At 42.7% G+C, this 21,313-nt stretch overlaps 1 protein-coding gene across 1 annotated transcript in view; it reads right to left on the bottom strand.

The window, feature by feature from the left end:
• GRK5 (G protein-coupled receptor kinase 5) overlaps positions 1-21,313 on the bottom strand; it is a 163,126-nt gene that overhangs the window by 18,071 nt on the left and 123,742 nt on the right. Inside the window, exons 5-9 of the mRNA XM_013130417.3 lie at positions 10,969-11,069; positions 8,243-8,335; positions 4,741-4,804; positions 3,826-3,966; positions 2,528-2,718 (exon numbers count right to left, since the gene is read on the bottom strand). Coding sequence (XP_012985871.2) covers positions 2,528-2,718; positions 3,826-3,966; positions 4,741-4,804; positions 8,243-8,335; positions 10,969-11,069 — 590 coding nt within the window. The remainder of the gene's footprint in view (positions 1-2,527; positions 2,719-3,825; positions 3,967-4,740; positions 4,805-8,242; positions 8,336-10,968; positions 11,070-21,313) is intronic.

Below are 21,313 nucleotides of genomic sequence, written 5' to 3'. Positions count from 1 at the left end.
GGTTTCAGATTTTGGTTCCTCAGCATCAAGGCTGGCTTCCTTTGTGTGGCCAACAGTTCCAAATGCCAAGGAGTAATGTGATTCTTGTATGAAATGTGCAAGAGAAATAAAACTCCCTGGTAGACAGTTACATTTAAGGCTACTTCCCCATGATACAGCTTCCCATATGTAAACTAGCCTAGCCTAAATACACTGAAATACAAACTGCTAGCACTGTGCCCATGCTAGAAAGCTGATACTACATTATTTGGCTGTACAGGGCAGCATGAACAACTCAATTAATCAAGGTGGACAAGGCTTTACAGTGTATTTGTGTAATGCCCAGGACAATGTGGTTTTGATGCTGACTGAAGCTTCCCGACACAGCTATAGTACATGTGTATACATAATTTATATATAAATATATATATCATGTTATATATAAACATTGTATATAACAACATTAATATAATGATATAAAATAGATGTATATATTCATCCAATGATATAAAATATATCATATTATATATCATCATATATATCATTATATATTATACATAATAATAACTTTAAAAGAACCATCAGCTTTTTATGTTTGCACTCCATGAACAATCGACCCATTGACCTTTACCAGTGTGATGCAGTTGAGAAATGTCACCAATGCACCTCATTCAGCAAAGGGAAATCTGCATCAGATAAATCTAACTCTGAGCCTGGTTGCTCTCTCGGGCCACATCCACAGTGTGTGTCAGCGGCCCGTGAGATGGGGATGTGTTTTCCGATGCTGTGATTTAGTCAGTAGCATTTTGTTCATAGAAAATGAAATTAAGTTGGAGGAATAAGTGTTTTGCAATGAATTATTCACCTTGAGAAAGTGGTAACATTTAGCTGCTCTATTTTATTGACTTATATAGCACTTCTCACTGGTCCCAAAACATGCTGCGCTATTATGAATTAGGGGTCTCTGCAGATGCTCCCAAAATACTGCTGGAAAATGTCACCTACAGGGATATAACATCATTTATCACTAAAAGGAATGTGGCATCTGAGGTGTAAACTAGCAACTCTTTCAAGAGTAACATGAAAACAATTACTTGAGGTAGTAGGATGCCACTTCTCTCAGAGTCACCTTCTATTTTAGGTGGCCAGATCTGATTTGCTTGATTAGAAAGCAGCATTAGTATGGCATTTCACCAGCCAGGTTACGAATGTACCAGTCATTTTCAACAATAAAGCATGCTTGTGATCTAGAACTTCTTAAAGAAAACTTTCCTGAATGTGGTAGGATGGTTTTTAAAGAAGAGGGAAGCCAGACACATCATTCATTGTTTGATTTTTCAGTTGACATTAAACACTTAATTCCATTTTGTTCCTTGGGAAAAAAAATAGGTCCTTCTTGGGCCAGCACCAACACAATCAGCATGTTATCTGTCTGCTCTCCTTATGGCAGCTAGCGAGATCTGAGTCACACTGAGGCAACCAAGTAGCAGTTTGCTACAGAACTCCTCCAAGGAACAACAATATTGTGATTCCTACGTATACAAGCATATGAATAATGATTATTACACATGGGCTTATCGAATGATTTAAAGTGGGGCTTGGTTCTTGAAAATAACATATCATTGTTAATCATTGCCCTTGGAAGTTTTTTCATCAATCCACAGGACCTCTTCTGCTGTGAATGCCAGCAGTAATGATTTCACAAGCTGGGATGATGAAGGCAAACATTCAGTGTTGTTTACAACTCCACTGGTCTTTGATTAGGAAAAAATAAATCCTCATGGAGTCACAAGAACTCTGTCTGCAACCACCCTGCTTTTCCAGCAAGTAAACCATGTGATGCCCTGGTAAAAGGCGTGTATAGAGCTGGAAGCCAGACTGGAAGCTGAGAAGTTGACATTTGTCCTTCTCGAAGCTGTCACCGCTCCGGGCAATGCTCTGCCCGTTGGCTGCTCCCACAGCGGGTGGGATGCTGCCAGCAGGACATCTTCATTGCACGGCTGTAAGCGTGCCTCCTTCCACAGCTGGCATGCCATGGTTGCCATTAGGATCCAGCTAATCAAGCTTGGTCATGTCCTAGAGCGTGAATCCCTGCCCTGTGTCTCAAACCCCCTCTTGTGCTGATTGTGCTCCCTCTGGGGTAGGACATGGCTTTTCCACGTCTGATGTGCTGTGGCTCCTAATGCAATAAAACCCAACTAATTAAAATAGAGGCTTGAATAGCGAGATCTCCATTTCATATCAACTACAAACTAGAATCCTCAATGAAATCCCTTTATAGGAACCTTCATAATTTTCTTACGTCATTCAGTGCACACTGAGGTAGGGTTTGGGGAGCTTTGTGTTAGCTCTGCAATTTAGACAGGACGCATTACTGAAGCAACTGCTTCCTTCCATGATTACTGAATCATACTGAATTTGTGCCCTGTGAAATTTCAGCCCCAGCACTGAGGTATCTAAGCTTTATAGCACCACAATGAGTCGGGAAGATGCAAACAGTTATTTTTACCCACAAAAGATATCCTGTAAGACTTTAAAGAGTGCTTACCTGTACACAGTATTTTCTCTATGTAGGTCTTCTAAGCCACAAAGAATCTCTGCTGCATAAAACAAAGCTCTTTCCTCCTCAAAGCCTGGGTTTCCCATGTTGTAGATATGAAACTTCAGGTCACCTCCATTCATTATGGTCAGAACTAAACACAATGCATCCTTTGTTTCATAGGCATAGGCTAAATTGACCTAGAGAAACATTTGTAGTATAGTTGTGACAGTTCATTTAGCTGCTGAGAAGAAAGCACTAACTCCTCATTAAAGATACCCTCCAGAGAAGGAAAAATAAAGAAACTGAATTTGAACTGGGGCTTACTGCAATAGCAAACACACATTTTGGAAGAACAGAAAAATCAGATGTTAGGGTTTTATAGATTAATTTGTTGAATCCAGCCTATTCATCATCAGAAACCCTCACGGTTAATGCTCAGATAGCTTCACAAGCTGGACAAATATACTAATTCCAGGCATACTTTTCCATGTAAGAAAGATCTTAATAACCAAGGGAATCTACACCTCCTGCTGCACTGTTTTGCTGGGTAGCTGTCCAAAAACTATTATCTCAGTAGGTTCCCAGGAAGGCCCTGATAGCCTGGTCCTGTGGTGGTCAAATGGACCACCACTGAGGCACAAAGGTTAGTGTCATTGTGCTCTGGTAGGTGCTCCAGGAATGACCAGGCAAGCCAAAAGCTACCCATCATGTGTAAGTATGTGCCATCATCTTTGCTTCTGCCAGAGGTAAATAAATATCTTGCATCTGTTGTTTTCACAGTGTTTCCTAAAATAAGTATAAAGAACATGACAGATGCTGATAGAACAACACTTTTTCCTTAATCTAAGGCAAGTTTTTAAAGAGACACAAGAGCTGGCATGAGTCAGGAAAGCCCTACATCAGACAGACCAGCTCCACGTCACTGCTTACTAGCCAATCTCTTCTCATCTATTTGGTTCAAATATCTTTCAGTCTCCTCCAAGCTCCTCTTCCCCAGGCGCTGGGAATTCAGGTAATCACACTGGATAAAAATAGCTCAGCTGATGCAGCTCTGATGCAAGTCAAGGCTGCAAAAAGCATCATTCCCATGGCAGGAACAGGCACCTTGGTTGGTGCATTTCACACAGACCAGAGACTAAAATGAGACTTGGCAAAGGTGCATGCAGCAGGACTAAGGTGCAAAGCAAAGGGAATCACCTTCTGGCACCTTCCCTGTTGTAGGAGTTGGAGGAGGCATTGGGTTCAACAAGAGCAGTGCTCAGCAGGTGAGCAGGGAGCTGAGCACCGGGGAGTTCAATACTCACTACAAACTGACTATTGACTTTTTCCAAGATCTGCTTTTCATTTAGTGCCATGGATTCGCCTTTCCTCTTCTTTATTCTCTTCTTCTCTAATCTCTTGCAGGCGTACATCTTCCCTGTCGCTCGCACTTGGCAAGCGCAGACCTGCGAATTAAAGAGAACAATTGCTGGGTAATTCGAAGCAAACGCTGCGTCTGGGTTGCACTTTACTCCTCATGAGCTGATCCCAGCGAGTCCTTTTAAGGTTAGAGACGGCGGCACAGCGAATAAGGCACAGGCGGGGGCAGCTGGGGAACCGACTACTGTTTCCAAACCTGCTGTGTAATATTGGTTTCATTATTCCACTTTCCTCCGCCTGCTTCCTATCCCACCTCCTTTTGTCTACGCAGATTGTTATCTGCTCAGCTAAAGCCTGTGCACTGACTCTTGCTGCCCAGTCATCAGTTAGGACACAAATAAGGGTGTGCCCCTCATTCCACTGTTGGTCAAATACGGAATAATTCTCAAAAGCGTTCTTTTGGGATGACAGTGTCAGAGAATCATGGAATGGTTTGGGTTGGAAAGCACCTTAAGATCATCCAGTTCCAACCCCCTGCCATTGGCAGGGACACCTCACACTAAACCATGTCACCCAAGGCTTCATCCAACCTGGTCTTGAACACCGCCAGGGATGGATCATTTACCACTTCTTTGGGAAACCCATTCCAGTGCCTCACCACCCTCACAGTAAAGAACTTCTTCCTTATATCTAACCTGAACTTTCCCTGTTTCAGTCTGAACCCACTGCCTCTTGTCATGAGAGGTTAAGGAAAGGGTCAGCACTTAATGAAAATCAACCTCTATCGCATCAGGCTGCTGTGGCCTTCAGTGCCTGAGAAGTAAGAAACACTCTTAGGAGAAGCTTTCAGACGTACTCACCTCCCCAAAGCCGCCTTTCCCCAGTACCCTGTACTGCCGAAATGTGTTTTTTGTTACTGGTTGCCTGGAAGAAAAGGAAATACAGGAAAAATAAAGCAGACAACACATTTAATGCACTCTCTGTGATTTATTTATTTCAGAGCATACTTTGAAAAAAGCAAAAGACATAAATATTAGATAATCACATTGTTTCAGGGTAATCCTATTATAGAATATAATATATAATTATGTAATTCCATTACTTCAATGCTATGTATGGCTTGAACTTTTCAATTCCAACATATTAAGTTGTAATAAAACACAACACATTAGTGAGTCATCAGTATAATTTCTGCAAGCATCTGAGGACCAAGGAGGGTTCTGTATCTCCATGATATAGGTTTGCCCTTTGTTAAGCAAAGAAGAGGCCTGGGAGCTTCCAATAACATATTAATTCTCATGAGGCATAGAATGGGCTAACACTTTATGACTTCGCTTGGTCTTCAAGGTCATAGAACCTTAGAAAGGTTTGGGTTTGAAGGGACCTTCCTTAAAGCTCATCCAATTCCAAGCCCCTGCCATGGGCAGGGACACCTTCTACTAGACCAGGTTGCTCCAAGCCACATCCAACCTGGCCTTGAACACTTCTAGGGATGGAAGAAAAAAGATCCAGAATTCAATCCACCAGAAAAGTTTTCTGATGTTTTGACCTTAAAGAAAACAGGAAAATTATGTGAAACAAGGAAGGAAACAATCCCAGGGACCAGAGAGGTGGGCTTAGGTACCATTCGCAGGAGGGGAGAGCAGGAAGCCAAGCTCCAAGCCAGTCTGGCCCTGCCTGGGGTACCTGCCTCCTGGGAGAGCATCATGGGTGAGAAGGGAGGAAAAGCATCTCCTTCCTTTAAAGGGACAAATTAAGGGTTAAATAAGTCTTTCCGTCTGAGGGCAGAGTGCTCCCTAACATTCACTGGACATGAATTGTACAACCTAACAAGGTTCCCACAAAATCCTGCCTTACCAAAATGGCTCCAGCCCTACACAGAATCATAGAATAGTTAGGGTTGAAAAGGACCTTAAGATCATCCAGTTCCAACCCCTCTGCCATGGGCAGGGACACCTCACACTAAACCATATCACCCAAGGCTTCATCCAACCTGGCCTTGAACACTGCCAGGGATGGAGATTTACCACTTCTTTGGGCAACCCATTCCAGTGCCTCACCACCCTAACAGTAAAGAATTTCTTCCTTATATCCAATCTAAACCTCTGCTGTTTAAGTTTCAACCCGTTACCCCTTGTCCTGTCACTACAGTTCCTAATGAATAGTCCCTCACCAGCATCCCTATAGGCCCCCTTCAGATACTGGAAGGCTGATATGAGGTCTCCACGCAGCCTTCTCTTCTCCAGGCTGAACAGCCCCAACTTTCTCAGCCTGTCTTCATATGGGAGGTGCTCCACTTTCTTACCATAAAAGCTTTATAATGTGACAGAAGAAGAACCCCACCATTCCACCACTGAAGCTTTACAGTTACGTTAGTGGTTGTTAATGGATGTCCTTACCAGCTCTGTTTCCCTCTGGCGGGCAGCCAGCCGGCAGAGGGAGCACAATAATGTGGCTGTTCCCACAACAGCAGTGATGAGGTTGATGACAATAAGGAATAAATGCTAAAGTGAATCGTTTCATTTATGCTCATTATTGTTTTTAAAAGTAGGGGAAGAAAAACACGCAGAAGGCCAAAACTAGAAGAGAGAGAGATGCTATTTTCAGGCTTCTGTGAGGATACTGCAAATGCCATTGGGGTTAAAAGCAACAATTAGCAGTGATAACTACATGCTCAGTGATGTCTCTGGAATAAATGGACTGTATGACTCCTCCATTGGAGCCAGCAGGCTGTCAGAAAGAGCTACTAACAGCTCTTTGCTAATCCTCAAAACAGTTCTCCCAGCTTCTTAAGCCAGGCATATCTGATAGCCTGTCACACTTGTTGGGGGAATGGAAAAAGTAATAATCCTCAAAGCATTTCAGAAAATTCCTTATCCCAAATGTGAAAGTAGATAGGAAATAGCCTGGCTAAGGATGAATCATCTGATGTTTTCTTAATTGAAATGGAAGAGTGAATGCTGGATTCAGTAAAGATGGCATGTGGAGCATGTCTTGGCATGAAAAGGCTCTCCCCTCTGCCCACTGCTTCCCTTTCCCTCTTGCGCAGCAGCTTTGCAGCTTTCCAGGGAGAAGAACTGGCACAGCTCCTTTGATCTCTGAGCCATCATGCTGATACACACCACTCACGGATCTGGCCCTAACTCATCTGCCATAATTAATTCCATTTGTGGAACCTGGGGCTTCTCTCAACTCAAGGTCACTGCTACCCAGCAGTGTATGAATGCTACAGCCCCCCAACAAGGAGCAGGCAAAGGCCCCTTTCCTTGCAAACTGACACCCACTAAGGCTGCCTCGTTATTAAATGTGCTCAAAAATGTCTAGCCAATAAATATGGTGTGAGGACCTATATGATGCATTTTTGTCTGTTTACAGAGATTTAATAATAGTAACTGGTCCAAGCAAATAAGTCACCATATTCAGAACACAGCTAAACAGAAAGACAACTGAAGTTGCTGAATGTACTTTAATCTTGATGTGCCTAATGTAGCTGATGCCATTGAATGGGCAAACACTTAAGCTTTAGAAGCCAAAACTGCCCCCCTTGTGTTTTGGGATAGGTTTCTGGCTTATTCTTTGCTTCCCTAGCGAGTAGCATCTGTTCAGTCTTGCCTGGGCACAGTGTTTGCAAGTGCAAAAGCCAGAGAGTGGATGTGTATCTTAAGTTTAGCATTACAGACGCACAAAGGATAGGTTATAAAAAATGTGTAATGTGTCCTTCAATCTGTGCCATAAGTAGCTCACAGTGACAGGACCTACAGAGATATTGGCCACAGACATTGCTCAGATCACAGGATTCCTTAAAGAGAGAAGGGAGAGGCTGAAGAGCATTTCTGGGTCTAGGCACACTCATATCCCTGGCACCGATCATGCTCATTGGATGGTCACAGCTGGAGACTCAGCTCACGGTTAAAGTGAGTCTAACACCAACATAACCATGACTTTCTTATATGGCATCTTCCTGTGGCTAAAGCCATTATCTCTTGAACCTTCTAACAATGAACACTTAATACCAAATGCTAAAATTAGGAAAGCCTTCCTGGAACTCTCTGGGAAAGCTTCCCTGGAGTATAGCTCAGGGAAATGGTGAATGAATCTTGACAGACCATCCTGAAGGAAAACAGTGAAAAGAGGGAGAGAATTGCTTCACAGAGGGCCATAAATGGCAAACATTAGGATGAGGCATTGGTAATGCTGAAGAAAGGCCAAACTGTCTTTATCTTGAAGGCAAAGGGAGCAAACATACTATCTCAGCTGTCAGATTTTGAGCACAATCTACGTGCTTTGCATGGAAAGTGAAAATAAACCTTTTGTATTCATTTTTTATAGGAAAAAAAAAACTCAAACAACTTGGACACTTACCTTTCCAACCACTTCCACTGGAGAAACCTGTCGAAGTACATGCTGTTCAGGTACTCTTGGAATGGTTCCCCACTGAGGTGGTCAAGGACAGATCTATCTCAGATGAAAAGGATATATAAGCATTTTATAATCCTGAACTTGGAGCACAAGAGAAACAAAACAAGAGGAGAGAATCCAGACTTCTTGTATGGTGCGATCATTCTCCTTCATTTTGTACTTTATTTTACTCATGGTTTTGATCTAGGAACGAAGTGCTGTGTTAGATGTATTTCATAACAGAAGGCCTTATACAAGATGAATAGTAATATGTACTGGTTATGCTTGCTGAAAATTAACAGGGCATCTCCCACTGGCTTCAATGGACTTTTACAAAGACTGTTACTCACTAGACAACAAATCTATTTGCTTTTGTTAGTAAATGAACAAAACACCCTCAGGAACTGCGCTCTTAAACTTCAGGGGATGTTTGTGTCTGGATCGAAGATTTCTGTCTAAAGCCCATTTCTGTCAAAGAAGGACCATAGAGGTATTATTTTGAGCAAAAAATAATCAATTTCAATTCCTTCTACACAGAAGAAGTAGTAACTGTCATTAAAATCAAGGGGCTTTGCCTAACAGCTATGTGCTTTGTAGAGTAAAACAGAGGAAAGTCTGAACAGGGGTGTGGATTTGCTTCTGGATCAAGAAAAGACTTCTTGGGCTCATGTAGTGGATGCAAAGTCTTTTGCATAATCAAAGGGAGGAAGGAACAGAAAGACCAGCCTGCAAATGTGAGAAAGAAGTATATTGCTTGTGACAGGCAACAAGCAGCCAGAGACCAACAGACATCCCATAAGAAAGGCCAAAGGTTCAGAGATAAGAAAAGATGGGTTGAGCTAAGAGAGCTGCCTGAGATGAAGGCAGTCACATCGATTAAGGTGTTGTTCACCTGCTGGTTTGGGTTCTTGCCTTGCTTACTGGGGCTACTGCTTCCACCTCTGCTGGCAGCATTGGTGGGGACTAAACTTGGGTTTGGGCATATTTCTGTCTTTGGGTATACAAACACTTTTCTGTCTGTATCTAAGGCTATACAGACACAGCTCCAGATTTTACTGGAGGAGGAAGGAAATCCTCTCTGAAGGACTTGTCTTGTTTTGTGAATGGATGATCTATGTCCTACCCTGGGGTAGTTCTATATCTCTGCAAACAATTCACCATGAATAACATGAACATGAGAAATTGGAGGGGGGCAGGAGCAGGCAGCCAAAATATTAAAGGTCAAAGCAGAAATTAGAGCTTATACATGCATATCTCCAGCAGACTGATCTTATCTAGGAAGATGTGTCTGAAACTCCTATCCATTCCTGCTCCTACAGGACAGCAAGCTTCATATTTGTATGTATGCCTCCCTTTCTTGGTCTGACCGCGAACTCTTCCAAAATTAACATTATTCAGTACATTTAGTAAATACCAACAGCAAGTTGTTAAAACTTCCTTTTGACCCCATTTCAGTCCATGTGAAATGCCCAGCATATTTATTAACAAGGTCTCAAACCTGGCTCATTTATCTGTTTGAGCTGAGACGAAGGAATGGCTGTTGGTGAATACGAGCCTGAATTAAGTGGTGTCCAATGCTAGCCTATTCCATTCAGTTAATTAAAAGCTGTGCGCATTTCACAGAACAATAGCTGCCTTTCAGCAGTTGTTTGCTTTTTAGTTCCCCTCTTTGGCAACAACAAAGTGCATTTTAGAGGGAACTGTCAGCTTTCAAACCGATTTGAGAACTGGAAACAGGCATCAGGGGGGTTTGTGTTGAGCACAGCTCTGCCTTTGTCACTGGAACTGGCACACACAACTGGTGCGAGTTACAGGAGCATCTCTACACGACACCAGGCCAATGCAAGGAAACTGGCTGTGTTAGAAGAGAAGGCCAGAAATAACCCACATCTACCAACGCAAAGCATAACTGGAACCAGAAAAGGTCAATGAAATGAGTCAAAACAATGAATGACAGAGGAGCGAATTTTACAAATCCCCATTACATCATCCAGGGAAAACAAACGGTGCTCGGCCAGAAACCACACGGGCCAGCGTGCCATGATCCCTCCTTTTCATATTTTCATTCGTTTATGATCTACTGGCGTGAACAGCCTCGGGTCAGTGTTTGCAAATGCAAAGTGCATACCTGGAGCTTTAGCGCATAACAGTGCAAATCGCCTCTCCGCTACAAAAACTGATAAGCCTTTTCCCAGACAAAGGATGAAATAATGCACGCTCATTTTGAGCGCCACAGGCAGACAGAAAGCATTCAAAAAAGCCCCATTCTCCTGGTGAAGATTTGCTGGAAAAGCCGTGCGGAGCAAGTTTGCACATTCCTCTGTCTAAATGGGCTGTATAGCCACTTAATTTTTATTCACTTTGAAACAGAGATGTTTTCTTTGGATGCATTATCATTGTAGCTCTTTTCACACAGCATGAAATCCACGGCTGGTTTACTTGGCTAGAACACTCCGTCAAATACCTGAAACACTAAGTGCCTGTGTGTAGTGTATATAATGGCATGGAAATATCACATTTTGCTCAGATGAAATGACTTCACCGCTTGTCAGCTCTGCCTCAAGGATTATGAACATAAGATGAAGATACTTGCTTCAGGTTCAAGTGGAAATGTGTGTCTTTTACCTGACCCGTTCCTTACACACTGCTGGCTGCGGTGCTGAGATCTCTGGGTATCGAGTTATACTTACTTTGTACAGTGAGAGAATAGCTCTTTGCAGGGGCTGTTTTCGAGTTTCTCCTCTGTCTGTTGGATAAGATCTTGACTGACTTCAGGAACGCAGGCTGGAGACTAGGAGAGGAGAAGAGAGGGGTGTGTTATCTCTGTGATGAGGTGCAGATTCTCCTCTCTTAACATGTAAAAGACACATTCATTATTTATGCCCTGAACTGCTTCCATTCAATTCCAGCGGTTGTGTAAAAGCAAAGGAGCTTTACGTCAAACAGCAGTAAAATCGGATACCGTGGTAACTCGCTCCACATTCCACTCTATCCTCACATTGCTTTTCTGCCTTCTCCTGTACCTTCACCTCCTTGCCCAGCCTCATGAATATGCAGAACACACTCCTTGCCAATTCTTTGAACTGCTCCCTTGCATCCCATGAAAAATGTGCTGGCCTGAGCTGTGCACAGGCCATTCTTAAACAAGAGATTTTGCCCAGTGTTTTCACTTCACTGATGATTCATTGTGCTGTCTGAAAAATCCATCTTTTTTTCTAACCAGCAAAGGAAAACAAGAGCAGGGCATTGGTGTTGATGGATTGCTACATAAATAATACAGGAAGATGCTCACAAAAGTGTCTGGACACCTTAATTCATTATTAGAAGGACAAAAAATGATCCAGAAGTTTTAAAATAATCATTTCAAAAAGGAACTCTGCCAACCAAGCACATAAACCCTTTTCATCCTCTCTTCCCTTTAGAGAGAATGGACATTCAGCCTCTTCAAAAAGCCCTTACCAAAGCAAGTTCTTTTGCAGCATGCCTTGATGGTTAACCAGTTTAGGGCCTTTGGGACTAATTACCTATAAAGACAGTTTTTAGGCAGTCCGCATTCTTATTCATTGACAGTATACTCATATAAAAAAGTGTATACGTGTGTGTGTACCTATTTATAGGCACTTCTCCTATTGACATGAAAGCCCCTTTATATAACCAATTGGATTCGGGTATTTTCAATAAATCCAGCCTTAGCTGACAAAATCCTCTTTCCCTGCAGAAGCCTTACACTCGGTAAGGTTCCCCATCCACGGCCATGACCACCAGATGTGCTGAGGGGGTGGGTCACAGAGCATCATCCTGGCCAGATGTTCTTATTAACTCACTCTTAGCTGGGGATATCTTGGCAAGCATTGAAATGCATTGCAGGCAGAGTTCAAAAACACTGGGAATGAGGACAGAGAAAGGGGCAGAGGCAGAGCCAGAGAAAATCTCCAGCATAGTGAAAACTGAATTAAAGTCTTCTATTGTTTCTTTGAAATGTGAATGTGATCCTGATTGTGACATGGAAAAGTGAGCTTGTTCCATGGTTTACAGAACTGTCTGTGCATGCTGTGTAATGCAGCCTCACTGTTCAACCTTCACAGACAATCTGCAGAACATGCTGGGTATCTTTGTCCTTGCTGAAATTATTCTGTCATTTCCTCCATATATTCCTCTATTTCCTCAGCAAAAGACATCAAGACACCCACTTTTAACTGAAGACAGAATATGTTGCTAATAAGTAAGAAGTTTCAGTTTCTTGAGAGGTAGATAAACTCACACACTATCATAGAATCACAGAAACATCATGGTTTATCTTGGAGGACACCTTAAAGCCCATCCAGTTCCAATCCTTGCAACAAGCAGGGACACCTTCCACTGGAGCAGGTTGCTCCAAGCCCCTGTGTCCAACCTGGCCTTGAACACTGCCAGGGATGGGGCAGCCACAGCTTCTCTGGGCACCCTGTGCCAGCGCCTCAGCACCCTCACAGGGAAGAGCTTCTGCCTAAGAGCTCATCTCAGTCTCCCCTGTTCTGGCAGGTTCAAGCCATTCCCCTTGGCCTGTCCCTGTGTGCCCTCCTCTAGAAGATGAAGAGACTGAGACAAAGCCTCAGCTTGTTTGGCCACTGGGGTGGACACGAACTGAGAACTGTAGAACAAGTCTCAGTAACTTAGACAACTTACAGGAATTCCTAACTGCAGGTGCCCATTACTAAGTCCCAGTTTTAGTTCCAGACAGCAAGCAGAGGCAAGAGTGAAGCAGTCAAATAACTAAGGAAAAACATCAAAAATCCTACTTCCAGTCCTATAGCTGCTGCATGGAAACAACCGGGGAAAAAGAGGAAAAGGATAAAAAAACGGTTTTTAAAGGACTATTCAAATAGGAACCAAAGTCTAATGATTAGCCATTTGTCAACTGATTTAGGCTGGGAATCATCTGAATTAGTACCTGTACTTTCTAGTGGGTTGTGTGGACAAGCTCATTGACAGCCCAAAGCTTGTACATGGCTGTGTGAGTCCACTGCTGACAGCACTCATCATCTTCAACATCTGACTTGGGGTACAGAAACACCACTGAACTCCAGAGTCTTTGTACTGCTGTGAATCACGAGTGTCTTCTGAAGTGAATAGAGTTGCATGAGTAGAATTAATACTCTAATTGATGTTATGACTAATTAAATCTAGAACTTGTTCTACATTTATAGGCCCAAATTGGGATCGAAAAGCTAAGTTCTAAACCCCATAATTAGTCGTTTAGACCAAGTGACCTGATTCTTAGTCATGCCAGGCAACTTGATTTCTCACTGGGAATTCATTTCCCAATGGGAGATAAGCTGCCTTAAGTGTTGAAGATCATGCTCATGCTGCATTATTAGTAATAATTCCTCCAAATTTGTCTGAGATCAAAGTACATTTAAAAAGAACTTATAAACATAAACTAACCTTTTTCATAAAGAAGAAATTGAGTTCTTTAAGGGAAAAGGGTGAGGAATGAGTAAAAGAAATGGTAGAACGATATGGGAAGTAGTTAAAAATGGCACAAACTGCGATTCCTTTCTCCCAGTTCATGGGAGATACAGACACCACTTGGTTTTTCCAAACCACTCATGTCTGGCCTTTGAATCTCTGCTTCCTTTGAACAAACTGAGAGCAAGCTAACAATATCAAGGTAGGTAAAAACATAAATACACTGACATCCTCTACATGGACTAAGGCCTTTAACCCCTTACGCAGACTAAAGTGCAAACACTTTACTAAAGTACTTCATTTTCTATAACAAAACCCCACTTTTTTTTCCACAGGCTCATCATTTCCAAAAGTTTTGTAGGCCCTGCAAAACATTTGGTGTCTTTATGCAGTCCTTTATAGTGTTCAGGGCAGAGCAGTTGCACCACATGTAATGGAAGAGCATACCCAACACTTTCCAGCTCTGTGTACAGTACTAGGGAGCATTTCTATGATCCTTCCTGAGATTTTCCTTGAGACTTCATAGTTCCCACTGCTCCCAATAAATAACCATGACTTCCATTTTCCCTGCCTCAGTCCTGTGCATACCTATAGCCTTCAAACAAAGCCAGGAACAATTACGAGCCAAAACCCAACCTCGCCAACCTACTTTTGCTCCCCTGGAGGACAATTAGGTAGCACAAGTTATGACTGAAAGAGACCATTTGGATCCCAAGAGGGAAAGCTTCCAAAGGTAACGCTTTGGCCAGTTACAGAAGAAAAAGCTGCCTCTCCCTGGAGAGATGCAAAAGGTTTCTGCATCCCTGAAGCAATGGTTATTAACACTGTTCTCCTGCTGCATGACGGGTAATGGCTGTAAAAGCAAATTCAGCTTTTACAGGGGGACAGAGACACCTTTTCCAACATATTAAATGTCCTGTGGCAGCAGGAGAGCCATACACCATGATTAAGACCATTACATCTGAGCGTGTGACAAAGAATATTCTGCTAACTCTTCAGAAACACCTGCAGAAACCTGTTATGTTTCCTGTATACTTAAATAAGCACAGTCCTATGTTTCCCTTAATGGCTATTCTGTTTCCTGAAGACAAAAAAAGTGATTCTTGAGCTCACTTACAATAATGTAAACCGGAAACGATGCCAGTCAAGTCAACAGGATAACACTAAGGTAAAGCTGACGGAACCAAAACCAGACTCATGCCCCAAGATTCTGGCAGTGAAAGAAGTGCTTGAACTGATCCAACACAAAAATTTATCTCATCACATTATCCTTTTCAACCAGACAGTCCAGAAGTTTAAATTACTTTCACGAGGTTTTAATCAAAATCTCCTGTTTCCTATATCTTCTCATTTATGGACAGAAACTGAAAACCTTCATATAAATATTCTGCTGGCAAAGCAAGATCTCAGTTTTATGATGCCCTCTTGCTTAATTTTTAAGAAAAGAATGCAACTAGGCCCTTGGATTAGTGATCATCTGAGAAACAAGAAATGGATATTCAGTTACTTCTGAATGCCATTGACACGGTCTGAGGAAAACATCTCCAATTGTTAATTTGGGGTTTTTCTAATTAAAAGAAGAAAGATCCTCTCCCATTTCAGTAAATAGCGTGAAAACAGATGAGATGTCACACACTTGATCAAGGTTAGTTATGTTGTGTCCACAGAAATTTGGAGATCATGGTTCCTTTCACATTAAGCCTCTGAGCCTACAAGATACTTCCCACATTTTGCTGAGAGGTTGATTGCAGCTTCTCCCCCTTCTTCTCCTGCTCACTAGGATGCAACCACTGACAAACAGCATGGTGGTTAGGTTTCAAGTGGGATGCAATACCACCCATAAATACCAGGTTCTTAGTGGAAGCTGAGTACACTGTAAGCCAAGTACAAGCTGGTCTTTCCACAGTTGTTCCTGGCAGCCTGAATACCAGGAGACCCTTGCCAGGTAGCTGTGTCCATGCCACATCTGGTACTGCCCATGTCCCAGCACTCAGCACCTCACTGGAGTACTCAAAAGAAGCAAAACCTGACTTAGGTGAAAGCTTCCATGCTGTGTAACTCCCCATTATCTGTTATTCTCAATGTCGTGCTTCATCACTACAGTTTAAAATTGAAACTCCCCATTGTTGAGAGTTCTGTAAGTTTTGCTACAGGCTACTTCACTCAGCCCTTCAAGACACAGTATTTGCTGGCCTTTACTGAACAGAACAGCAAGCAAATAAGCTTTCTTATAAAATTGTCTCTATACATTTGCCATGGTACTTATCTAGTAGTGTTTAAGATGTACAACAGTGGTTGAGATGTAGTGCGCTATAGGTGTTGTGTCTGAGTCTATGGAAATGAAAGCTGGCAGCCAGCTAGCAGGGATTTGCAGCTTCAGTGAGCAAAGGCATTTTCCTGGCAACCCAAGATCTGGGGTCAGCCCTTCTGGAACTGAGGTGGGGTGAGTAGCAGATGTCTCTGTAACCAACTCCAACCACTTCTGATAGCCTTACAGAATGCAGAGATGTGCACACAACACTGACCTGCACGAGCAGTTTGGTTATTGTGCACAACACTGCTTTTTCCATGGGAAAAGTGCCCACATTACAAAGGGAACTGAGCCGGATGTGCTGAGACTCCAGACAGATACACATATCAGCTTGGGGTCACCCCTGTTTGAGAAAGCTGCGTAGAGCTGATGAGAGCACCAAGGAGATGGAGGGTTGAGAAACATGCTTGGGGGGAAAAACAATACCAAAGGGGAGTGTTGAGGTACTACATTTGTTTAGTCTGGAAAAGTAGGAGTGAAACACTGTAAAGCTCCTTTAATATAGGAATGTTCTTAATAAAGAGGGCAGGGATCAATTATCCTGCATGTTCTGCTCTGCACTGGGGGAATGATATGAAAGAATCCACTTAATTGGATATGAAAGCTTTTTTTTCCCTAGCTTTTCACACATGAAGCACAAGAACAGGCATATGAATATTGTGGAATCTCTTCTCAGAGGTCTGAAAGTCCTCTGAGGTCAGACAGACATCTGTTGGTGATCGCAGTGTATTTGATCTCTGTTCAGTGCAAGAGGCTTTTGAGCTCTCTCCCAGTTCTTTGTACCACTGATTTCGCAAAACACTGGACTCTGTAAAACACAGGCACAAGGCATGGCCCTGAGAACAGATGAGGAGGGCAGCTGGTATGCTGAGTGCTCACCAAAGGAAACCTGGAGCTCTGGGCAAAGAAATGAGCATCTTCCTTGCAAATGAACAGTCCTGCACCAAAGACACTTGTCTCAAACATCATTGTTTCCTACAAGAAAAGAAATAGTTTGCAGAACCCTGATGTTGAGATCAGAGAAAAAGATAGCACTGACTTCAGTCAGACTGACTTTGCAAGAAACAAAGCGAGTCCATAGTCCAGAGGTAATTCTTTATCCTTATGCTGTGCCTTTCATCTAAGAACCTCAAAACATTAAAGCTTCATTGCATGATTAAGTCTTCATGAGCTAGGTGGCAACCTCATAATATTTTATAGAACAGTGAACAGGGAGGTTAAGAGTTGCATTTTGCAGAAGAGTTGATCATCATCTGTTACCGAAACAAAGAAGTCTCACTGAGATAAATGAAAGCTAGAGGTGCTCTGATTCCTCAAATCAGTCTGTTTATAGTTTGTAATTAGTGAACAAGGAATTGAAACCTAAGAATACAGGCTTTCATTTTATGCCAGCACTTGTCAGTGGATGTAAGTCATCACAGTATCTTAAAGCATGACTCTTCATCACTAGAAATATTACATGAACCAGAAAGATACCACACTCTTTAGATGGAATAAACTTCATGCAAGCTTTTTGCTGTAAACACAACTGCTTTCCTGGCGAGCTTCAGAGAGATTCAAACACAATGAGCTATTTTAAAAGTTACTTGCATGAAACAAATAATGGGCAGCATATGTTACGTCTCAGGTTATGAAAACATTCCACAACAAACTAGCTTAAAACAATTAAAAATGTTTCAGTCACTGGACAAAAGTTCAAGCCATAACTTTTCCTGAGCTGCCTCTGGTTCCAAGCACTTCTGTCTTAATGGTATGTGTACTTTCAGATGTTGACAGCAATTTTCCAGATATAATCTACTTACAAATCTCCACACAGATCTGCTACCAGTAGAGACCTCAAAACTATGAAAGAAACAGGCTAAAACGAGCCTGTTGGTTGGGATGATGCATGGTGGGATGCGAAGAGCTCATACACACAAACCTGGAAATACTGGCTTCATCCAGCTGTTGTGCTGCTGCATTTGATTTGCACTCACCCGGCCGTGACCCAAGACCAGCAACGGAGAGCAATGGTTTATGTCAGTGGTGGGATGTCTGCCACATGCAATGCCATTTCTGCCGTTGCTTTTGCAGGGTCACATCATTATCCAGATGTTTGTGGAAGGTTCAGCTAGCAGGGGGAGTAGTTACCGGGATAGGTAGCAATGACATGATCATCAGGGGTGACTGTCCTCAGTATTCTTGGAGGCAAACACTCACAAGGAGGTAAAAGGAGGACTGTAATGAGAGCAGTTACTAGAGGAGACTGGGTAGATGTAGGCAAGTCATGCTAGTAGGTGCAAAATTAGGCAAAGGTTAATTTAGGTGCTCAAGTAATGCCTGTTTTCAATGGGGAAAGATAATGGAAGGCAAAATAGAGGCCATGAAATTATGCCTCTTTGTGCCACCAAGGCTGATCTGCTATTTGTGGCTAGAGATTCAGCCCAAGAACTGGCCTGTGATGCCTCCACTGGGGTCTGCTTGCTGCCCTCAGAGCAGGAACATGCCAGCGCAAGGCATGGCCTGGGCTCTTCTTGCCCCACCACAGGGATCTGTCTGGAGCCACTTTGGGTGACTGATGTCTCCCCACCTCCTAGCTTTGGGCAGGGGCAGGCCAATGGCAGCTGAGGTTCACTCTGAGCTGCAGGCTGGGAAGTACTGACCATGCAGCTGGTGACTGATGGAAGGGAAGTGAAAGGGGCTGGTGGTGAGAATCATAGAATCATTCAGGTTGGAAAAGACCTTTAAGATCATTGAGTCCAACCGAAAACTGCAGAGGAAAGCAATGGAGGAAGAGATAAAGTGTCTTGGTGGTACTTTGGTTTTGGGAAGCCGGGTTTAGGCATGTGTTTCAACCTGGTGAGGGAAAGGTTCCCAGCACCATCACAACACATGCATTCTCCTGACACTTTTTGTTGTCATGCACAAAAATACTGGAACGTTCTTGTTTCTTGCCCTGTGTCTGATCTTATCTGTCCAGTTCTAGCTGTATACGTAGTAAACAGCCAATTCTACATCAGGAGCAGCTGCAACACTTTAAGTAATCAACTTCTGCATTTTCTTCTTATTTTTTTTCCTACCACAAAGTCATCTGGGTCTATATGAGGCAAACCAGTAAAGCAGAAGGCTTCAGAATTCCAGGATATTTGCTTTGAGATGACAGATGTAGGAATTGGCAGTGAGGTGGACAGGGAGCATGGACAACAGCTGTGTTATAAGTAGCAATTTATCTATTACTACAGTGTGTAGACATTATACCTGAGAATGAGGGCTCGTAATGCAGGGCACTACATACACAGGTCATGGGAGCTAAAGCTTCCAAAGCAAACCAGTCTCAGTGGGAATGAGAACAGTGGCCAAAGACATGAAATACCTCACCCAGGATTACAGAGTGGGTCAATGACAGAGAAAACAATTGAACCCGATCCTGCTCGCTCACCAAATGATATTTTCATTATTGAGGGCAGGATCACTTGCTGGTAGCTAAATGAAGCAAATCAGCAATGCCTACCAACTGTGGGGTTTGTTTTGTAGCTGCAAGCTGATCTGGAGTCATGATGAATGTTTTCCTTCATATTTCTACTGAACTATCAAAACGTGTTGGCACACAGAAAAATACATTGAAGACAACAGAGCCCTCAGCTAACAGCTGAACGTGTTCTTGTGCCTGGAGGGGTTGCACTAACCCACCACAAAAGGCAACACTAGTCACCTCAGTTCATTAACTCATTGACTGCAGTAGATCTGATGTAGCTTCAGGCTGACTTGCTTGCTTTGGACATACTGGGCTGTCTTTTGGGCCTCAGCAAGCCCACTGGTAGGAAAAGGCCAGGAAAAGGACAAGTTCTTCTCTAGGTTCCCAGCATTCTTCCTCTTTGGGGTACTAGTCGTAGTCTTGAACTATGCCCTTCCTTGGAGAAACATGGCAGTCACTGAGGTTTCCTTTCTGACAAGTAAATGGGAAGTACATGAAGCATTTTTCTTGACTCTCCTGTTAATCAGCAACAGGGTCTGCTATCAAGCTATACCTTGGTTTTCCTGTTCTCTTTTTGTAGCTGCTCCTTTCTAGAAACCATATTTCTATTCCTGACAGTGGCAAACCAGCAACTGCCATGCAAATGGTGTGAGTCTAAAGGTTTCCTGCATAAAGCTCCAATCCAAAGTAGTTTCTTTGGAATGTTAAATTATTTGATTCAGAGAAATTTTGGGGTGTAAGCACAATATGAGTTTCGGAGCAACAAAGGAAAAGAAAATATTGCCTGCATCAAGAAGGAGAAATCTCTTCCTGGCTCCTATAGGTGGCCAGAAGAAACCTCAAACAATTCAAGCCCCATAGCAAGTAATTTTGAAGTAACAAATTGCCCCTTATCTGGTTGTTTCACCAGCTTCTTTCGCAAGTCCAGTGAATCATCTGCAGGCTTTATACTCTTTAATTAAATAGAAATGCTCACCACAATTCCAACCAGCTATGGGGGTTTTGGTACAGCTTATTTTAAGAACCTGAACTGGTCACCATGGAAGATACGCTTTTGACTTCAATCAGCGAGAAAATGGGCCTCACAGGAAGTGCATGGCAAGATATTTTTCAGGATCTTTAAGCCCTAGTCCTTCCCCCCCATACTTTTGAAGTAATTATTTGGAATTCAGTTTAGGGAGGTTTCTTTAGCAAAGAAACAAGTTTTTCCTCCCCTCTGTAGACACATGGTTTATTAGTGTAGGGGTGCTCATAAACTGGCCAGCTGAAATTCTTTTGTACGAACTTACTTTAAAACAGGGGAAGGGAAAGTGTCTTTTACTTGTTGTTGCCTTTTTTTCTGCTTTAATAGCATTTTGCACACAGATTAAAGGATGAAAACACAGATGAGATAACCTGTACCATAGCTGTCAGCAGGATGAGGGGGGTAGTTTAAGAAACAGAATAAAAGGCTAATACTAACCAGGATTTTCTAGCTATCCAAAAGTTAGTCTACCCACACAGTCCTTGGAAGTGTCATGTAACCTCTTCTCTTAGCAACCTAACTGAGGCATTGCTACAGTGCATTACTACAGATGTTTGATAAAGTGTTTTGGGAAAAGAACAGTATTCTCACCATTAGTAGTAACAAAGATGACAGGACAATGTTGAAAGCTTCTGTTCTCAGATATTTTTTTTCTCTCGTCACATGTGCTTAATAGGTTTGGATAACATCCAGTGTCCAGCCTTTTATCAGAACCTTTCTACCTTTTAATGTCCTCCTGCACTGATGGATAGCCTAAACATTAGCAAGCAACCTTATGTTGCAATACTCCTAGCTTGG

This window comes from Melopsittacus undulatus, chromosome 4 (genome assembly GCF_012275295.1).
Source record: "Melopsittacus undulatus isolate bMelUnd1 chromosome 4, bMelUnd1.mat.Z, whole genome shotgun sequence".
In the NCBI taxonomy this organism is placed as follows: domain Eukaryota; kingdom Metazoa; phylum Chordata; class Aves; order Psittaciformes; family Psittaculidae; genus Melopsittacus; species Melopsittacus undulatus.
The sequence above is the reverse complement of the archived record's forward strand: the minus strand, read 5'-3'. Positions and strand labels throughout refer to the sequence as shown.